Source organism: Ostrinia nubilalis, chromosome 2, assembly GCF_963855985.1.
Source record: "Ostrinia nubilalis chromosome 2, ilOstNubi1.1, whole genome shotgun sequence".
NCBI classification, from domain to species: domain Eukaryota; kingdom Metazoa; phylum Arthropoda; class Insecta; order Lepidoptera; family Crambidae; genus Ostrinia; species Ostrinia nubilalis.
In genome coordinates, this window is record NC_087089.1 from 6854722 (window position 1) to 6875784 (window position 21063).

At 38.2% G+C, this 21063-nt stretch overlaps 1 protein-coding gene across 1 annotated transcript; it reads left to right on the plus strand.

Moving 5' to 3' along the window:
• Positions 1–1524: 1524 nt before the first annotated feature.
• Positions 1525–20348, plus strand: LOC135078370 (bromodomain-containing protein 3-like). The gene is made up of 21 exons (XM_063972966.1): positions 1525–1983; positions 4271–4334; positions 4501–4651; positions 4734–4790; positions 4908–5078; positions 5167–5361; positions 6039–6290; positions 7323–7421; positions 7545–7694; positions 7834–8013; positions 8091–8338; positions 8448–8785; positions 9751–9975; positions 11085–11243; positions 11672–11794; positions 12377–12493; positions 16127–16194; positions 16274–17317; positions 17565–17707; positions 18283–18484; positions 18975–20348. Exons 3-21 carry the CDS (start codon positions 4607–4609, stop codon positions 19038–19040), a joined length of 3882 nt encoding a protein of 1293 aa, XP_063829036.1. The 5' UTR covers positions 1525–1983; positions 4271–4334; positions 4501–4606; the 3' UTR covers positions 19041–20348.
• The last annotated feature ends 715 nt before the right edge of the window (positions 20349–21063 follow it).

The following is a 21063-nucleotide window of genomic DNA, read 5'->3' on the forward strand; positions in this document are numbered from 1 at the left end:
ACAATGGTCGAAAAGAAGACCCAGGGAAATTATACTTTTGACTCGGACAAGAACTTAACTTCATTTTATTTCCTTCCTTTAAGTATTTGACATTTAAAGTTTTTATTTTCCGATAGCCAAACGTTTCTCAAATATAAAGAGAGTGCTATTAGAATGAAATTACGCTTCAATTTGTTATAATGTGCCTTCATTTTGGCAAACAACAGTAATGGACATAACAAATAATTAGAAAAACGACTTTTGATTAAGTTTTTCTACGGTATTATTTGTAGTTTCTGCTATTGTAATAGCAAAAACAAATAAAACTTTTAATGAACTTTCCCATAAAAATAGTTTTATACGTATAGATATAAAAAAACATGTGTTCGCCTGCCTGGACACAGAAAATTTACTGTTTCGGCGAAATACCCATCGCAGAATCGAAGAAATCGAAGAAGCGCGTCTGTATTGGAGACTTTAAAACCGGCCAAGTGCGAGTCCGACTCGCGCACCGAGGGTTCCGTACCATTGATTTATGAAATTAAAATTATTATTTTTTATTTAAGTTATTAGTATGAAAGATTACGCGGTAATAAGCGGTTTACGATTTACGAGGTATTAAAAAAAACTACTTACTAGATCTCGTTCGTTCAAAACAATTTATGTTTTTTTTAGATTTTTCATTTTCTTATTTTAGAAGTTAGAGGGGGGGGGGGGGGGACAAACTTTTTTCCACTTTGGAAGCGTCTGTCACGCAAACTATTCGGTTTAGAAAAAAAGTATTTTAGAAACCTCGATATCATTTTTAAAGACCTATCCATAGACACCCCACACGTATGTGTTTGATGAAAAAAAAATTTTTGAGTTTCAGGTCTAAGTATGGGGAGCCCCCAATATTTATTATTATTTTTTATTTATTTTTGCATCAAAATCTTAATGCGGTTCACAGAATACATTAACTTACCAAGTTTCAACAGTATAGCTCTTATAGTTTCGGAAAAAAATGGCTGTGACATACGGACGGACAGACGGACGGACGGACGGACAGACAGACAGACATGACGAATCTATAAGGGTTCCGTTTTTTGACATTTGGCTACGGAACCCTAAAAATTAGCGTAATCGGGGCACCGGTCAAGTGCGAGTTGGACTCATGCATGCACCCATAGCATGCACCGACAGTTCCATAGAAACAAAAACATGACTGTCAACATTAAACAAAATTGCTTACAAAAATGTTGAATGTTGACATGATTGCGTTATTTGTGTAGGGCAAAATACGCGCTTGAGACTTGCCTTAAAACCAGTATAATTATAATAGGCTTTATTACCGTTCTCGGGCAGTGGGTACTACTGATTGGCCAGTATCAAATAATAAAGAAACAATATTGCGCGAGTACTGTTCCGGCTGATCATAATTTTCAATAAATTTGAATAAAATATAAAATTGTACTTATTATAAAAAAAAACGTAGTATTTTGGTGCTTCATCTACATCCACCATCTTTGAACGTGACACACAAAATCAAAGACTATAGACCATTGATGCAAAATTTCAATTTCGAGTGACAAACTCGTAATGAATTTTATCCAAAAAATACTAAGGAAACCCATGTCATCTGTGAATGATAATTCAAAATAGATGTGTATTTTTCAATATCCTAACTAGATTTTGTAATATTTTCTTTTCCAGCCTAAAATAAGTGTAATTTTGTCCGACGGACGCTCCTACCTTTATTGCTCGACGCTTGGTCCGCCATGTCTATGTTCGGCTGCGTCTTTGTAATTCGCGTTGTGCTGTTCTTTATTGTTTAAAAAAGACAGTGGTATTGTAGTTTTTGAACAATGAATTTATAGGAACTTTAATTAATTATGGACTTACAAAATGTGTGGAGTGTTTAATGTATCTGAGCAAATCGATAGAATTTGCCTTTGAAGAAGGCACTCCAACATCCTCAACGTCGTATTTTTAGTTCATCCGCCATATTGGCGTTAATATCTTTTCGTAAGTCTTTTTTTGATAATTTTTAGCTTTAAAAGTAGTGTAGCGTAACTTTTTCGTGTAATTTTAGTTGCCCATTATAAGGGGCTTAATTGTAATGAAAAAAATGTGTGCATGATGCGATGTATGAGCATAATTTCAACATTGTTCTTGGCCTCCTTAGACCCAAGTAATTTTCACCCATTTCTTTATATTGGTTTGAGTTAATTCCTCGATTTGGTTGTATCTATTCAGCTGTAATTGTGTTCTTAGTAGTATCCGCGTTATTTGGAATGTTTTGTTCAGAGTCTGAATGGATGGAAGTGCATTTATTTTTGTAACTGTTTGTAGAACGACTTTCCATTATTTTAATTTTGTACAATACATATTTTCGTAGCAGATATTATATCGAAATATAATGTATTTGCTTGTTTCAAATTTTAAGCGTTTTATTCATATATTTCCTTAAGATCACCTACTTTCTGGATAGGGATTTACATCTGAAGATTGTGGCCTACAGAACATTCTAGACTTTCCAAATACACTCTTTCACCATTATTACTACAATGTCTGTTGAAAACATTTATTGTCTCTCATTAAAGTCCAAAAATGTGTATTTGTTTACTTAGACTACCAGAATGTTTAGAACCTGACATTTTGGTAATATAAACTTGCTTTATAATTATTTAATGTTCTAGGTTTGCTTTTAATGACTAAAACTGGAATTGCATTGGTTTGGGAATAGATAAATGCATGTTTACCTTTGACATTAGTAATGTTAACTTTAATCAAACACTGGTTTTGGGTTTTATAATTAAATGTTGCCTAATAATGGTGTAAACGCAACATAATTTAAAAATCCAACATTTTAAAAAAAAAAATTAAATGTTAACGTTAAAATACAGACATTCAAAATATTGTGTAATAACCAATGTTAAACATCAAGCTTATGTTGAGGTTATAATTTTTACAAGATGTCCTTCATATAACAACTTTCAATGTCTTAGGATATGTAATTTGTTTGGGGTAGGTAGGTACTCAAACATTGTTGATTAACAATAAATTGATTTTAGAGATAGTGAGAGAGAAGGCTATTTTGAGGAATTATTTCATTAGAACTAAAGATATTCCCTAAATGACAATGAAATCTGCCTAAATTGTGGACCAATTAATGAAAGCTATTGAATACCTACGTAATACCTGTCCAAATTAGGAGGAAATTAGGCTTCGAACGTTAACTGGATGTGGTGTAGGAGGACCATTTGATATTGAATGAGTGTAGTGATAAATTTAAAAAGTCTGAAATTCCAACTGTTCCCGATAAAGCCTTGATGCAGCAAGTATTTCCTTCCTTCCTAATAAAAAAAAAAACATATTTGGTAATGCAGATTATTTATATTAGATGAATTGATAATGAAATTATTTCATTTAGATGTACAATATTAAGATCTCAAGTACTTTTTTTACATAGAAGAAAACCTGTTGTAGACCCTAACAACCTCTTTTCTTTCCCACATCAAAAAGTAGCTACGTTAATTTAAATTAATTTTTTGAATTAATATGGATCCAAATTCATAAGGTAATTGCACAATATAATGCAATTTACATACTAAATTAGACGAAGTAGTTTCAATGTGATCAAACTGTGCATTATTCAGTGGTGGATTTACCAATAGGGAGAGCCTAGGGTGGCTTTGGGGCCAAATATTACAAAAATATTCATAATATTGAGATACACTTGCATCAAATGTGTAAATCTGCTACTGTTCTAATAGTTATCACTACTAGCTGATACTCAACTTGGGCATGGGCATGATGTAAAAATATTTATTTAAACAATTTAGGTACACTCTACAAAATATCTGACAATGAATTTTTGTTGCAAAACAACACTTATTGCATCTAATTAAGATGTCGTAGTGAGCTGCATACTGTAGACAGTAAATAAAAAAATATTTCATTGTAGTATTGCTAAAACATTAAATTCGACAATGAAACTGGAAGTTCTGTCCCAATGTATCCCCAGTTGTGCCAATGTAATACCAATTTGACCATAACAAAATGTGTTTTAGGGACTGGTAAATAGGCCACAAAATTCCATGTTTCCATGATAACATTAATATTGCATTGACGCACGAAAGAACAGTCTTATGTTTTGTTTTGGTATTCGACCTTGAGTCCATAGTCGGTTCCTGGGGTACCAATGTGAAAGGTTTATACATTAATTTACAACTGAATATAAATTATTCACTTCTGCAGCATGATGTTGGTTATACAATGGAGTATTCATGTAAAGTTATTTTATTTTCAGATTGTGACGCACGTTTTTGGTGGCGGTTAGGTGCTTAAAAATCCAATCCTACCCTGCTTGCAAGGTATGTAGCATTGAATGAAATCAAATAATCATATTTTTGTTTGCATAGGTAGGTATTTTTTGTCTATTATTATTTCTGTGATGGTCTATTGAAACAATTTTTGTAAGTTGAGGCAGAAGATAAAATCAACCCAAAACTAATATTGTACATTTTGTGTTCATTGCAGGTAGGAGATATCTAGTATATGAATGCGATGAGTTTACTCTAGGTGCATCAGCACCATTTTTTTTTATTATGATAGTGCTGTTTAATGTCATCAGGGGATTTAGCTGATGCCTCTTAGTCAGAAATTGGATGAGCCTCTTGTCACAGTTGAGGTGAGACAATTGCCAACATTTTCCTAAAGTTGTTCTGCTTTGTAAGTGCCTTCTACAGTTGTTGTGTCACTTTGGCAGGTAGATTGCTGATTCCAGCACAATGCAGCAGGCAGTTGATCCTCTTGCTACGACGAGCACGGTATGTAGATTATTTTTCACCTCGGCCAGTTCAGTTAACGTTTTCAGACTACTGAGCTTGAAATCAGCACCTTATGTGCTCTTACATTTGAGTACATTTTCGTTTAATTCGTTGTAGCCAACGGCGGAGCACGTCAATGGCGCGCCGCCAGAGGAGGGCCTCCGGCGGCAAGGGCGGGTGACCAATCAGTTGCAATTCCTCCAAAAGAACGTCATGAAAGCAGTGTGGAAACATAAGCTAGCATGGCCTTTTCAACAACCTGTCGATGCAAAAAAATTAAATCTTCCGGTAAGTGGTCGTAAAAGAAATAGTTACATGATTCTGTGTACTTCATACAGGAATGGAAAACTACAATAAATCATTTATACCTTCACAGGACTACCATAAAATTATAAAAAAGCCAATGGATTTAGGAACAATCAAAAAGCGCCTCGAGTCAAATTACTACTATTCAGCTCAGGAATGTATCCAAGACTTCAACACCATGTTCACAAACTGCTATGTATATAATAAGCCTGGCGAAGATGTAGTAATAATGGCGCAGACATTAGAAAAACTTTTTTTGAATAGGGTAAGTGTGAAATTTATCAATTTCTTTAAATTCAAATATCCTTGAACATTTTACACTGCATCATCTAGTTCTAAACTAAGCCAAGTTAGTACTATGGTTGTCATATAAACATACGTAAATACTTTTATTTTGTAAATACATTCATACATAGAATTCACTACAATGTTCTGCATACAAACATATTTTGTCAGGCATAGATGTCCGAATCGCGAACCACTAGCCCAGACGGTCATCGCATCTCCACTGAAAGCGTAGTGAGATCAGGCCCCTCTTTCCCTGTCTCATAAAATATCTTTCTCCAGATGAGAAGGGCCTCCCTTGATCCTTATGTCCTGTAGGCCTAAGACGCCCGCCGTGATAACTTTCGAACTATCGACGTCAAAATGTATGGACAAAATCGATAAAATGGCGTGATAACCGCTTATCGCGGCGCGCATCTTAGGCCTACAGTAGGCAGTAGGGCACCTTGCGGCCCTGGACCTAAGTCACTACAAAGTATACGCGAGCAGTACGCAGTACATGCGTACTGCTTATGTATGGTTTGGAAGAGCTTAGTAAAAAAAGTCATTTCCAAACTATACTCGATTACATACTTTCACACCCTTGCGTTCTGGCTATGTATAGAATGGAAAGACGCTACTGTGAGATATGAAACTTATTGTGATTGTACATTGTAGATAGCACAAATGGAAAAGGAAGAGAAAGAGGTGGAAATGCCGTCGAAAGGCGGCAAGGGTGGTGCTAAGAAGCGCACGAGCACAACCGGCGCCCCCCCCGCGGCGGCGGCGCCGGGCGCCCCCCCTCGCGCGCCCGTCAAGACGCTGGCCGCGCCGCCGCACACCGCGCTCTTCGGGAACACCACCGCCGCGCCCACCGTGCCCGCGCCCGCCGCCACGCCCCCCGCCACACACACCGGTCTGCCACAGCAGGTAAACAAATAAAGCCCGGTAGGCTAGTTTCCTAAAAATGTTTAGTCCGACAATTTTAACATCAAAAAATATTGTCAATCAAACACATAATTAAAAAGTGCGTTGAAGTTCCGCGCGACGTCATGCTGCACTTTTAAGCACTCACTGACGTCATGGGCTTTTTCTTTTGAACTTTGGCGCGCTGTATCTCTTTAAATTTTCATTAGTATGAAAAAGTGAAAAATACGTGTTGAATACTTTTTGATAAGATAACTGACGGACTTATTAAAACTCTTGCTTTTTTACCCAGGAAACATCCCTTTTTTGTCTAATGACCCCAAGCTACCCATCCTTATCGCTCGCGCGTAATTATGTTGCTGTTGCGCTCGTACACTCACTGCGGGCGCCCGTCGCCAGTCGCGACAGCAATATAATTACGCGCGAGCGATAAGGATGGGTAGCTTGGGGTCAATGGACAAAATTCTACGAGCTCAGCGACCAGACTATACTTCTGTTTACTACTGTGATTCATCAACACATTCTTTGATAGTATTTAGGCTCTTCAGTATTTTTTGGAACATTTAGCGACCCCGCGCGCTAGTTATCCTGATTGCGGCAGCCAGTCGATCATATGACAGTGCGGCGCTAGGCAGCCATGAGTGTTCATTACCGCATTGCCTGTCATAGCCAGGCTGCCTAGTGCACGAGGTCGCTTAGGCTAGAATGGACGTAATGGCCATACAAACTGCATTTATTATGTGCCTTCGTTCGTTCGTTCGTTCGTTTCAGCCAAATGACATCCAAGGTTTTCCATAATGAACGGTCCTGCGCTGCCCGCATCCAGGCCCTTCTATTATGTGTCTAGCTAGACATTATTTTGATGTGATAAATTATGATTGCATAATGATCTCAAAACTAGCCAAGTAGCAGACAAAATGCCAAGGCGTCAGATGATCTTTCTTTACCCGTTTGAGAGCAAATTAACACTACTAAATTAACTAGAGTTTTTGGTAATAAAGAAAGGTACATAAACAAAGTTTTGTTTCGACGCAGGTGGCGACGCAACCTTCCAATTTCCATGTGACGCAAGCTGCCGCACCTCCAGTCACTACCATCCCTGCAGTCACTTTATCACAAACCCAACCTGCAAAGGTACAGTGTATTTATAAAAATTGTACTGCATATTTAATTTGGAAATTGCCATTCAGTTAATATCTGGTCTGGAACTTTGTCGTAATCGATGTTGCGCTGAATTCATATGGTACTCATTTTTAGGTGAAAAAGGGAGTAAAAAGAAAAGCAGATACTACCACGCCTATGGGAAGTTCCTTTGAGGGTGGTTACACTACTCCGACCATAGACCAGCAGAGCGGGCCGAAACCAGCTAAAATATCAACAAGAAGAGAAAGCGGTCGCCAGAAAAAGGTTTGTTTTTTGTACTATTAAAAGGTTGAAGTAACAAAAACACTCGATAGCTTGTTCACATGACCCTTTCATAAATGGGAAAATGAGCAGTCATTAGTTTTTTTGAGTTCTTTTAGATAAAATATTATTTCTAATTCAGGTTAGCAGAGCAGGTGAAGATGGTTTCAAAATGGGAGGTCTCTCACCGGGCATTGCCGGGGCCGGCGCTTCACATCACTCCGTCATGACACCTCAATTAGCCAAGGGCAAAGAAAAGTTGTCTGATGCTTTAAAAAGTTGCAATGAAATTCTAAAAGAACTGTTCTCCAAAAAACACTCTGTAAGTATCTCTATTTTTCGACTAACATCACGATATTTCTGATGTTTTTTGTTTATTTAACATTTATTTCTTTTTAGGGATATGCTTGGCCATTTTACAAACCGGTGGACGCAGAGTTATTAGGTCTTCACGACTACTTTGATATAATCAAAAAACCTATGGATCTCGGGACTGTAAAACAGAAGATGGACAATAGGGCGTATAAGACGGCCACTGAATTTGCTGCCGATGTTCGTTTAATATTTACCAACTGCTATAAATATAACCCTCCAGACCACGATGTTGTTGCTATGGCGCGAAAATTACAGGACGTGTTTGAAATGCGGTAAGTTTTTTTATTATTAATCTTAATTTTTTTGCGCATAGGTTTGTGACTTGTGACAAAACAAAAAGGAATACAAATGGCAAAAATGAAACTCAATGTAATTTTCCAGATATGCTAAAATTCCCGACGAACCTGTTCACGTTGGCGTGCCACACATGGACAAAGGTAGTTCCGCGTCTAGTTCAGAATCTGGATCAGAGTCGGATTCCGAATCCGATGACTCTGAAGAGGAAAGAACAAACAAAGTGAAACTACTGGAAAAGGAGCTTCTTGCATTACAAGAGAAAATGAGGAAGCTTGTAGAGGAATCTAACAATAAGAAAAAAGCTAAAAAGAAAATAAAAGAAAAGCAGAAGAAGCCAGTACCTACGCCTGGAATTCCAAAAGCCGCCAACGCTGCAGCTGCGGCGTACGCGGCTAAAGCAAACAATATAGCAGAAAATTTAGGTGAGTAACTATCCCGGATATTACTTGCTAACAATGCTTCATTGTTTAATTTTTCATCAATTCTGATAGCATCAATTTGTAATCTTATCTCATCAAATTCTTTCGGAATGCCTAAGCTATGCTTGAAATTTTACGAAAAGTATCCTGAATGCATGTAATTTTATTACATATTACTTTTGTTATATTTTCTCAAGCCAAGAACTTAGATTGTAAGGACAAATTCTTACACAAAGATATTTTTGGCGGTAATAGTAAAGAACTGACTCAACAACGTCGATTTACATCGTCATCAGCCTGTTTACTGCGTACATAGCAAGTAGAAATACGTGTTAATGAAATCAGCACCTTATGCCGACGGCATTTGATCCTATTTGTTGTCGCAAATGCTTAATTAGGGCCCTCGCCCACGGCGACTTTTTGTAGCGATGCAGTCGCGCTACTGTAGCGCGTTGGCATCACTGTAGTGCGTTGCAAATGCGACTAACGCGCGTTAGTAGCGATGCGATGCCTAGGCGAGGGCCCTGATGTATCCTATATCTTCTTCTTCTTTTTTGATGATGTTGGCAATACACGTCGAGGTCGACTTGATTTGTGCCATTTTCAAGTATTTATGTGATACGAGTTACAAAATGAGATCAAGTAATGATATAATGAAGGATGATAGATGATACCCCTTCCCACCCTTTGAGTCTCAGTAAAGTTGTGGTGCTTTACTGAGACCTCCTATGGACAACTTGAGAGAACCCGAAGAATCACGATGCACTGTTTTGCTTCACTTGCCCACACTCATGCACGTTCACGAACACTTAATGGTTAATAATCCACCATTGTTACACATTAATAGTCGCCTAAACACGAATTTGAGGAAATAAAACAAAACCGCTAACATGACGCTTCAGATTCCCGCCAAGAAGTCCCATGTATCGTAAGTCTTACAACACATTAACCAGCTCGAACATTTCCAGCGGCGAACGCCGTCCGAGGCAAGACGGGTAGGTCGCGCGGCGGCGGCGGCGGCGGCAAGGCGGGCGCGCGCGCGGCGCCGGCCGGCAAGAAGAAGAGCTCCACGCCCACCGCCGCGCCCGCCGCGCACCAGCCGCCGCACCCCGACTCTGAGGACGAGGACGTCGCCAAGCCCATGTCGTACGACGAGAAACGACAGCTGTCGCTTGACATCAATAAGCTGCCAGGTATGATATGAAAGTCTCTTTATCCTCGTTAGGCCCGATTCGACCAAACTTTTAAGGCTTCGGCAGACCAAACTCGGGGCAGTAGCAGAGCGGGTCAGTTGCAGTTGCAGCGCGGCAGTAGGCAGCGGCAGTTTCGAAGCAGTTGCAACGCGAGCGGTTGTAAAAAAATACAATATTCGTCAACCGCTTTCAACGCGCTGCGCTACACTGCTACCGCCCTGCCTCCGGTGAGTCATGCTAATATGGCCGCCATAGTAATACAACAGCGCGGGCCCGCGCTCGCGCCGCGCATGTGCTGCTTGTCCCGCTCTCGCGCCGCCTGGTATGTCGTTCGGCAGTTGCAGTGCGCCGCGGCGCGGAGCGGTTGGAGCGCGGGCCCGCGTTTAAATTTGGTGTGACACAAGAGTTTCTTGTATTGCAACTTGCGCGGGCCCGCATTCAAACATCGCTGCTACTGCCCCACGTTTGGTCTGCCGAAGCCTTTATCCGAGAATAACTCCTGGTATAACTGGCACATTGACAGTTTCAGTATGGGAAATATGACGTCAAAATGTCGAATAACTGACGATTTTTGGTCGAATTACTAGTTACTCTTGTTTGGTCGAATCCACCCTTAGGCTAAGAACTCAAGAGGCGGTTTTCACCCGCGCGCCCTCTCAATTCTCTTTACTAATTAGCCAAGTCAAGAGACACAATCTTACCTTTTTATATTTGTACCTTATTATGTTTACAATAAGGATTAATTTAACTACTGTTGCTACTGGTCATCAACGACAAAAGGTTGAAGATCAACTGAGAATTCTGGGAGCCTGTATGATTGAATGAGCGAACTTGATGTTTGTCGGACCTCTCAAATCTCTTTATTAGGTGCAAGCCAATTTGTACCTTATTGTGTTGGTATAAGGATCAATTTTATTATGGTATCTACGGTCATAGACAATAATGAACATCGACTGAGAATACCTGGGAGCCTGTATGAATTAGCTTGATCTGGACTTATTTTCTGGAGACAGGATTTGATGAATCTATTATCAATTTCGGGTAACGACGACTTTGTTAAATGTTAGGCCAGTATTGATATGATTAAGAATTTTTATTTGTTTTTTTAGGCGACAAACTTGGAAAGGTGGTCCACATCATTCAGAGCAGGGAGCCTTCGCTTCGTGATTCCAATCCCGACGAAATAGAAATAGACTTTGAAACGTTGAAGCCTTCTACTCTGAGGGAACTAGAAAATTATGTAGCCTCATGTCTACGGAAAAAGACACGTAAGCCTCATTGTGAGTCGAGCCGACATTATTTTCCTCCCTCCATCTTACTGTTTCAAGTATTTTGAATCTGTAATGTAGTTGTTTTCGTTTTGGCGTCTGAGATTCTGATTATTTTAAAAACGATCAGATTTTCAGTATGCATTATTTTGTTTACTTTATAGTAAATTATTTTTAGTCTGTTCAGTCATTAAAATTAGAAAGTTTTATACTTTCATTATTTTAAGAATCACATTTTCTTGTAATTATATTTTTAGATTGATTTTATTTAGAATTTCTGAAATTATGAAGCTTGAAAACAGAATATTTTTTGTAAATGTATAGGCAAATAATGTTGGTGGTACTTATTTTTCATGCTTTTAATGTAGCTGCTAAATTGTATTTTTTTTTATGGAAAGGAAAGAAATTAGATTGTGATTTTCTTTCAGATCGTAAAATGTCAGGTAAATCTAAAGATGAACAAATGGCAGAGAAAAAACAGGAGTTAGAAAAGAGGTTACAGGATGTATCTGGACAACTGGGAGCAAATAAGAAACAACAGCAGAAAAAAGGTAAATTATTAATTTTTAACATTTTATCTATTTATTTTTTAATGTACCAAACATTAAAAAATAAATAGATAAAATGTTAAAAATTATTGTTTTATTGTTTATGTAAAACTGAATGCAGAAAATGACTTTTACCAACTCCAAATTGAGTATTGTTGTCTCAGTATTTTTTTTTTTTTTAGAAAAACTAGTGGTTACAAGGAATTTCCACAAGCGTCTATTTATTGATCTGTAACTGTTGTCCAATCCAATGAAGTGACATTGCCTCTAGCTAACTAGTGGTTTCAGATATAGCGCAATCGCTGTTGAAAGTGTTAATTACTATGTTGTTATAATCCGCCAACAACTTTTGTAGTATGTTCTCCTTCTTGTCGTGTCGACAACAAACCTACAGTGTCAGCCCAAAACTCCGCTACAAGAGTGGCGTTGTCAGTAGCATTCAGTAAATCTTCCTGCTCGCAGTTGTTTGGGCACGTAGGGCAAGACATCATGTAGTTGTAGTGTGTTAATCGTTTAGGTCTATGTAGGACGTTTGCCCAGTTGGGTGTATTTGAGCCTATTGTAAATGAATGCTATTGCCCGCAGACGGATGCAAAGATGGCCTCGGCGGAGGCATGTCGTCGTCGTCCAGCTCCTCGGACTCGTCCAACTCGTCGTCCAGCACCGACACCAGTTCGTCGGACAGCAGCGATAGTGAAGCAGGTTAGATACATAGCGGCACAATTCTTGAGCGTCTTCTATCAATTCACATTAATCAGTCAAAAATAGTACTGAACGGTACCAAATGTACCACATGTAAATTACAGTTTTACTATTAGATTTTAATGTTATGTGCATTTAAATTAAGAGAAATCTTACAACTTGTATGTAAATGTTCAAATGCTTGATATCTATATTACATAAGTTTGTCGGCAACATTTTCGTAATGTGAGTGAAAGTTTTTACCTTAGCCAGTATTTTTTTATAGTATGACTGACTTTATTTATGTTTTATAAAATTTTAATGCAATATTTGCAATTTTACCCATTCAATAATGTTCAATTCTAGTCTGAAATATGATGTCAACAGCCGAGTGAATGAGGAAATGAACCTTTAAAGTAAATGAGAGAAAAATTAAGACCAAATTGGAGTAGAAATTGAATCCTTCCTTTCTGAGGATGAGGTTTCTTTATTTTTTTTCTGGCAGTTATTAATTATTTATGTTGATAACCGCGCTTCTATTGTGCGAGTGTACTCTAAACAGTAGACACTGGCCGCGCGATTGACTGTCTTAATAGAATACTTTATTTAAATGTGATTTTTTGTTAAATGGATGAAAGTATGTGTAGTGTGTGGACTGTATTATGTTATGATTCCCTCAAACTCAAGTAATTTCGAGTTTTGTTATAACTAAAGGATTTATCATCATTATCATAGAAGGCCTTAAGACCTTCAGATAAATAAGAGCAAAGTAGTTTTTAATTAGCACTCGCCGTCTTTATTTGATCTAAGTTGTAGTAAGAATGTGAGAGCTGCAAAAGTGGTTCTGAGTATGATTTTACACTGTGATAATGGAGAGGGATACCACCTGAAGTTCTGATTCAATATGAACCGTATGAATCTAAAGTTCTCTATGCTATGTAAAGGCACAAAAAGTTGTTATAAGAGGGAGAAAGCCAGCTTTGGTGTTCACTGATATTTTGTAATGGTGCCGGTAAGAGCAGTTTTATTTGGTTTGCTTTCATAAACCAATAGCAAATACCTTTTCACATTAATATTTTTAACTATATCATGTCCTCAAGTGCGACGTTATTTCATTTGCATCCTTAAAATTTCGATCTACTGTTATGAATATACTATTGGAAAATCTTCAGATCTCATGGTACTAATTGCTTTTGAGTGTGAAATTTAAACCCAAACGTGATTATTTTTGAGCTCGTATGAGCCGTGGAGGCAATGAATAAGTTCGAAGATCGATAGTAGTGTCGGTACGTCCAGTGAGCGAGCGGGGAGGACCATCCACGAGGCGCCCGACGAGCCGAGTGCAGTCGCTAGCGAGTAATGCAAACAATTGTGTAAGGACGGATACCAACTTTGCAAGCAAAATTGTTTTGTTTGTCCCGTGCGGGACGCTCGAGGATGTAACTTTATGACATGTTGTAGTTAAAAATTATGGTCTCTGAAAAGGTATGGTTTTATTGGTTTAATTAATGCTTGGTACTTATTACTCTTCAATGCTTGCTCCCAGAAACTTAATGTGTGATCCAAATTATATTTAAATGTTACCAAACCTAAAGCTGGCCTCCTTCCTTCACAAATTGTTTGCAAACTTGTCAATATATTGATAATTTAAACATTCGTGGATTGTCCTATGTAAAAATAAACCGATTTAAAATTTAATACATGTCATGGGCACTACGCCTTGTATAATGATGAACTATTTTATTAAATATATTTAAATGTTTACAGGCAGTGCAGGTGCTTTACGAAACATTGTGTAAATGTATGAGCTCCAAACCTATAAATATATTTATTTGAATGTAGTGCTACCGTTGAACTGCGTCAATTCTTGGGATAGGTGCGTGGTAGTAGCGCGCGATGCGTATTCAGTTTTCTCTCCCGCACTGGACGCTCTATCTCCTGAAACGTCTCGGTTAAACGTTAGACTTAATTTCAAGTTGGATTTTCTTTTCAAATAATATGTACATGCACATTGATAAAATCTTGAGGATAGATTCATCTACCCTATCGTATCCGCGTAGGTTTCAGTTTTGTATATGATTTTCTATGTCATTTTTTATTTGGTACTTTATAATGAAAAGACAAATCTCGTATTTATTTAGTTGCCGTGTGTAAATAAATACTTATTCACTAAACTATATACAAATATATTAATTGTTCAAAGCATTGTATTAGATATTTTTTATATAGCTGTCAAGTCACAGGCCTTTTAGAAGCACTTTAGAATGATTTCTTTGAAGATTAAAGAATTAATACAAGATAGGAAATGTTTTGTAAAAATAAAGCAGTTCAAAATATTAATACGTTAAAACAACAAACTACCCATAGTGTAGCGATGTAAAATATAGATATAATATCGCTGTATTATTAAAAGTTATTTGCACAGGCCTAAATATTAAATGATTGTTTTATAGTTTTATACCAGGCAAAAAGTTTTAACCGATGTTATAACGTCAAAGCATATTAAATTGTAGAATGTTGACCATTTTACTCTTCTATTTATATATTTATTTGCCTTGTTTAGAAGCTTTTACAATGTGAGTCTTTGTTTCATTTTGACGATGTCCAATGTCTGTTAGCTGCAGAGTTTAAAATGTTCGAAATGTAGACAAGTGTACATTCCTGAAGAATTCACATTTTCAGTTATATTTTATCAACAGGTCATAAGCGCTCCTATTTTTAAGTACAATTTGCTGGTTGATTGGAGAGATCTTATTGTAAGTTAGATTTTAGTAATATAAAATTTTAGAGTTCCTTAGCACCTCCAATGGGCCAAAAGGAAAGAACAAACAAGCAAGTCTATTGTATACTTTATTCTGAATAATATTTTGCCAATATTGTAGCGGAGATTATTGTCAGGTTATGAATATTGGTTCATCATAATTTGCTTTAAATGACATGTATAGGATCAGTCGCCATAGGGTTGAATTTGTTAAGAAATTATCAATACACGTGGTACAATTAGTAAATTTGACGCAACATTTGGTTGATCCGTTTATGTAGAAAGTTGCAAGTCTGTAACAGAACACCATGTGTAATAATAATAATTATTTAAAATAAATTTTTATAAGTTTATTTAATCAACTCATGACTTAAATTGACTAGATTATAAGAGTGAGTGGAGATAAACTGTGTATATATTTCAGTATATAACAAGAATTTAAGTAAATCTTTTAAGTAATTTATTTTGAATTTTATTTGCCTTGCCCTGAGATCTGAAGATATTTTTCTATCGTGTGTAGATAGTGTGATTAGGTACAGTACCTAAGGTAAAGCGTTGAATTACATTATTTTTGAAACAAGTATGTGTTAAACGTGTTAGTATATTACATAAGCGAATTATTAAATATTACTGTTGCAAAAATTATCATGTTTTTATACGGCGCCGACAAATATCAGTGAATATCATGAAATAATTTTAACCATCATAATATTAAGTTGATAATTATATTGAAAGTAGCTTGTGATCGATTGGAAGTATTACGATCATAGGTGTTTTTGAATATGAGTGAAAGAATACTTCAGGTTCAAAGTTAAGTACATTTGTTTGACAATCATATTCAGAATGTCTGTTTTTATGAGTGTCGTGGCTATGATCGACTACGTTCATTTCAGGTACCGGATCCGGGAGAACTCCCAAGAAGAAACTCAAAAAACAGTCTCAGCAACATCAACCGCCAATAGTAAATATCGATTATTTTAACTGTCAATTCGTTCATCGGCTCAAACGGCACACGGCGTAACCGTTTCCGATCGTTTCAGAAGACCGTTCCACCGATCGCGCCCGTCATAGGTGCGAGCGCGGCCGCCGCCGCCGCCGAGCCGCAGCCGGCCGCGCCGCTCGACGTCAAGCCCGCGCCCGCGGACGCCAAGCCCGCCGAGCCCGCGCCCGCGCCCGCCGAGCCCGCGCCCGCGCCCAGCCCGCCGCGCGCGCCCGCCGACCCGCCCGCGCCCGCGCCGCCTCAGCGCCCGCCCGACTCCTCCGTGGCGCCCCTCACCCGGGACGTCGAGGACCAGAAACCCGTCCCCAAACTCGAGCCCCCCCGGAACGGCCTCGACAAAGTGGTCGACCCCTCGCACTACATCGACCCGATCGAGCGGTCGCTCGCCAGCCTCGAGAGGAGTCTCAACGCCGACGTCCCGATGGACGTCAGCGTCGGCGTCTCCGAGTCGTCCATGCGGCTCGAGGACTTCGCGCTGCCCAAGACGCAGATGATGCCGGACGCGGCGCATCAGAACCTCATGGCGCAGCTGGGCGGCCTCACCGACATAGCGCACGTGCCCGACCAGATCAAGAGCGAGATGTATATCCCGCCTCACAACGGGTTCGTGGAAAAGACGATGCAGCACGACCGCGACATTTTACGACCTGATGTGAATCCCACCATACCTGACATAGCGCCGGTGGCGCCGGTGTCGTCGATATTCGACCCCGTGCCGTCGGCCCCGCACAGTGTCATCGCGCAGTCGCATCACAACATGCCCGGAGCCGCGTGTTTGATGACGCCCGCCATCAAGAAGGAAGATATCAAACCGCTGCTGACGCCGAAGCCCATCGAGGATCTTATCGGTGTTACGAACATGGCGAGCAATAAAATGTACGATAGGGCTAAATATGAAATGGACAAAAAGATGGAAGATGCGAAAAATTCTAACTTTGTACAAGCTTTTAAAATGAAACAGGAACAAAATTTGAAAAATGCTAGCTCATGGTCCTCATTGGCGCAAGCTGGTAGTCCTCAGAGTATACCCAACGTGAGCACAAATAATCAAATGAAACCTAAACCAGTCATGGATAGTTTCCAAGTAAGTATTCTTGTGTTCCGAATTTACTCGCTATAATTTGATAGACATACTATTGGATTAACTAGTCAATCAGTTGTAGTTGTAGCTGCGTAAGATCCTATATTGACTGCAAGATGTGGCATGATATAAGAAATCTAAAAAAGTTCACAACAAATCTATTTAGCATTTCAACTGTTTTATTAGACAATCATGCCTAAGACCTTAGTTGTTGTTTATAGATCATGCATAATGGTTATTGTTCTTACAGGCGTTCAAAAAACAAGCCAAGGAAAAGATAGATCGTCAGAGAGCACTAATCGAACAACAGGAGTTACGAAAGAAGGAGCAAGCGGAAAGAGAAAGGCAAAGACAAGAAACAGAACGACGACATCCTGACGAAGATACGATGAGGTGAGTGAGATGTAATAGTTGATGTTATGTATTCGTGTTCATGTGTTGCATCCTGTAGATACTTTTGTATGTTTTATAACGAACCCGATTACGAAAACGTAAAGTGTACTTAAAAAAAACTATAATACTAGTAAATCACCTTGAAGTGGCCTCCCTTTCTCTTTTTATAATACCACCTGGATATAATTCTCAAAAGATTTTGAGCTGTTATTAAATCCTGTTAGTATCTGTAATTTTTTATCGATCTGACATTGGGTAAAATATCTTCCAAAGTCAAGAAAAGTACTTTCCGTCTGAACTCTGAACGCACTATCATACAACGTTCTAAGGTCATAGCAGACTTATCAACTCTCAAAAGGATCAACACCGTATCGCCTTCCGCGAGTTGTCATCGCCTTTCGCGCGCTGTCAATTGCGAAGCGAGGCGTTTACGTTACGGTGCGGATAAGTATGCGTTGCAGTATGGAGTTTCATACAAAGAATTATAGATACTGACCGCTTCGAGTTGATACGGTTACGATCCTTTTCCGAGTTGTTAAATGTGCTACGTTCTCTAAACGACATTTTAATTACAGAGCGGTACAAGGAGTCCGGAAGCCTGAGAGCGCAGAGGTGGCGTCGCCGAGCGTATCGCCGGTCGCGCGAGCATCGCCGCCGGGCGCAAGCGGCGCGGCGGCGGCGGCGGCGCCGGACAAGGCCGCGGCCGCCGCCGGCGAGCGGGAGCGCGAGCGATTGCGGCAGCGGCAGCGAGAGCAGGAGCGCCGGCGGCGCGAGGCCGTAAGTGCATTTCAGATTTTTTTTTAAACAATGTTTGTTGTTTTATGTTATCTACTAGCTTTTGCCCGCGGCTTCACCCGCGTTAAATTTTAGTTTGTCACGAGCCTATATGATATTCTGGGTTATAAAGAATAATACTGTAAAGTTTCATCAAAATCCGTTCAGTAGTTTTTGCGTGAAAAAGTAACAAACATCCATCCAGACATCCAAACTTTCGCATTTATAATATTAGTAGGATTGTTGATTTTCGATTAGTACCTCTAAATATTATTCAATAACGAATTTCTATTAGAGCTAAACTTACGTGTTTGTTGCATAGTTTATTATAGGTACCTAATTTTAGGAAAAGTGATAATTTATAATCAAATTATTAACCAGTGACATCCTTGAGACAGGCTGATTAGTGATTACTTTGACAATCAGGCTTTGCCTAATTTCCCTTTGACTTCCATTAATGAATGTGTAAATAATGATTTTCAACTTGTTTCAGATGGCCGGACAGATAGACATGAATTTGCAGAGCGATTTGATGGCCGCGTTTGAGGAATCGTTGTAATATGTTTCGAGAATGTTATAATAATATGTACATATGAGTATGATATAGTTATAAATAGAGCAATGCAATCGATTTGTATGGTGATGTGACACCAAAGTGATTTTGTGATCGTTTTGTGTGTGAAAAGTTGACTAACATGTGGTTAAGTGCTGTGAATAGATTACTTATATTAAATTAAACTGTTGTACCATCAATCTAGACTTTGTGGTCGTGTTATGGGCCTTTTAGGGGGTTGCATTTTAAATAACGTGTATTATATAAGTTTGTATGTAAGTTCTTATAGTAAACAACTCTCTTTACATTCGTATGCCTATATATTTATATTTCGTTCTAGAAGTGTCTTCTACCTTCCGCAATTTGTTTTATAGTACGTACTAATGACTAGCGTCGTAGTGATTGAATTGGAAAAAGAATCAGAAATGTTTTATTTTATGTAATTGATCAATAGACAATCGACTAAACCATGAAATCTGTTAATTCTCTACATACTTCCTCATTGTATGGTTATTATTATTATAACCGCGTATTTTGCAAATAACATTTATCATTGTAGGTGTAAACCCAAATAAAGACATACTGTACAATTCATTAGCGCTTCAAGTTGATCATACAATGAGCAAGGGTGTGGACGTGTATATGTATTTATTAGTAGATTGAATTTCTGTTACGTATTCGATTTTCGATAAATATTGCTTAATGTTAGTAGATTTTTTATCAGTCTGTCACTTGAAAACAGATCAAATGTCATACATTTGATTTGAAATATATTTATTTTACATTGGAATATGTCTTTTTATGTTTGTAGATAGATAACACCATTACTGTAGACAGATGTTTAGTACAGTAACAACCAATTAACATACTTTACCAGTATGTAATAAGCATGGAATATCAAACCCATCCTAAGAATTGTATATTGTTAAGAAAATTTTAATTTCAGTCATTACTCAAAAACTCGAAATCAAAATGTAGATATAAAGTAAAATATATTGACATTCCATAATGTACTGTGTTGTTTAAATTCATGTTTATACTTATTATTACTCTTTTCAATTGTTTGTTTAGAGTGAAAATTTAAATAATAGGTTACCTAAATCATAGGAAATCTACATAATGATAATCAACAGATTAAAAAACTAAACGTGTGTAATTATTTAAAATGTCGACAAAAGACTGCTGAAAAGTGTGTAACTAATTGAGAATCGATTGATGATATACCTAATATAAATAACCTCGTGTTTGTCTTGTTTTAAAACTAACTGAGAAATTCTTTTTTATTACTGCAGCAAATACATTGGAAATTGAATACCTACTTATTTATTTTCCACCATTAATACAGCATGAAGGATTAGACAAAGGCTAGAGGACAGTTACAAAAATCCTGCTATCATTACAACCTTAGATTAATAAAGCATTACAACTTTTTGGCCTGCTGATTTTAGGGAGATTAAATATTTATTAAAGTCGATACAAATCCCTATTTCCAATAGGTATTCACGTAAGGACTCCTTACGTAGCTAGTGATGCAACCAACAAAATTAGGAATGGGTCGTTTCAGATAACGGGTAGGTAGGATTGGGTACAGTTTTCTGTTTAGCGCATGCAGGGTGGAGGGACCGTGGCATACACCATAGATCGTCTCTCCCTTGACTTCAAGTACACCCCTTACTTTGTCACAGTAGCAATATAATATTTATCAAGCTATATAGGTATATCTGTGGGTATATCAATGTAAAGTTGGATTTCTAATCATAAACATCTAAATTAAGAACTACTCATTCCATAGACAACCGTATAGCGGTGACAAATCCATGATGAGAATGATACCTGTTCGTGCTCCGGGTACTGTACTTGCAGAAAATATTCCGGAGTCAGGGTAATTTTCAAACTATTGACTGCTACTTCTCTTCAAAAGCTAGAACCTACATAGTACCTATGTGCCCGCATCCCACGCAAAGAAAAGATGCGCAGGCCTGTCGTTTCTCAAACGGGTGGACGTGGTATTGATTTGGGACATCTGTAC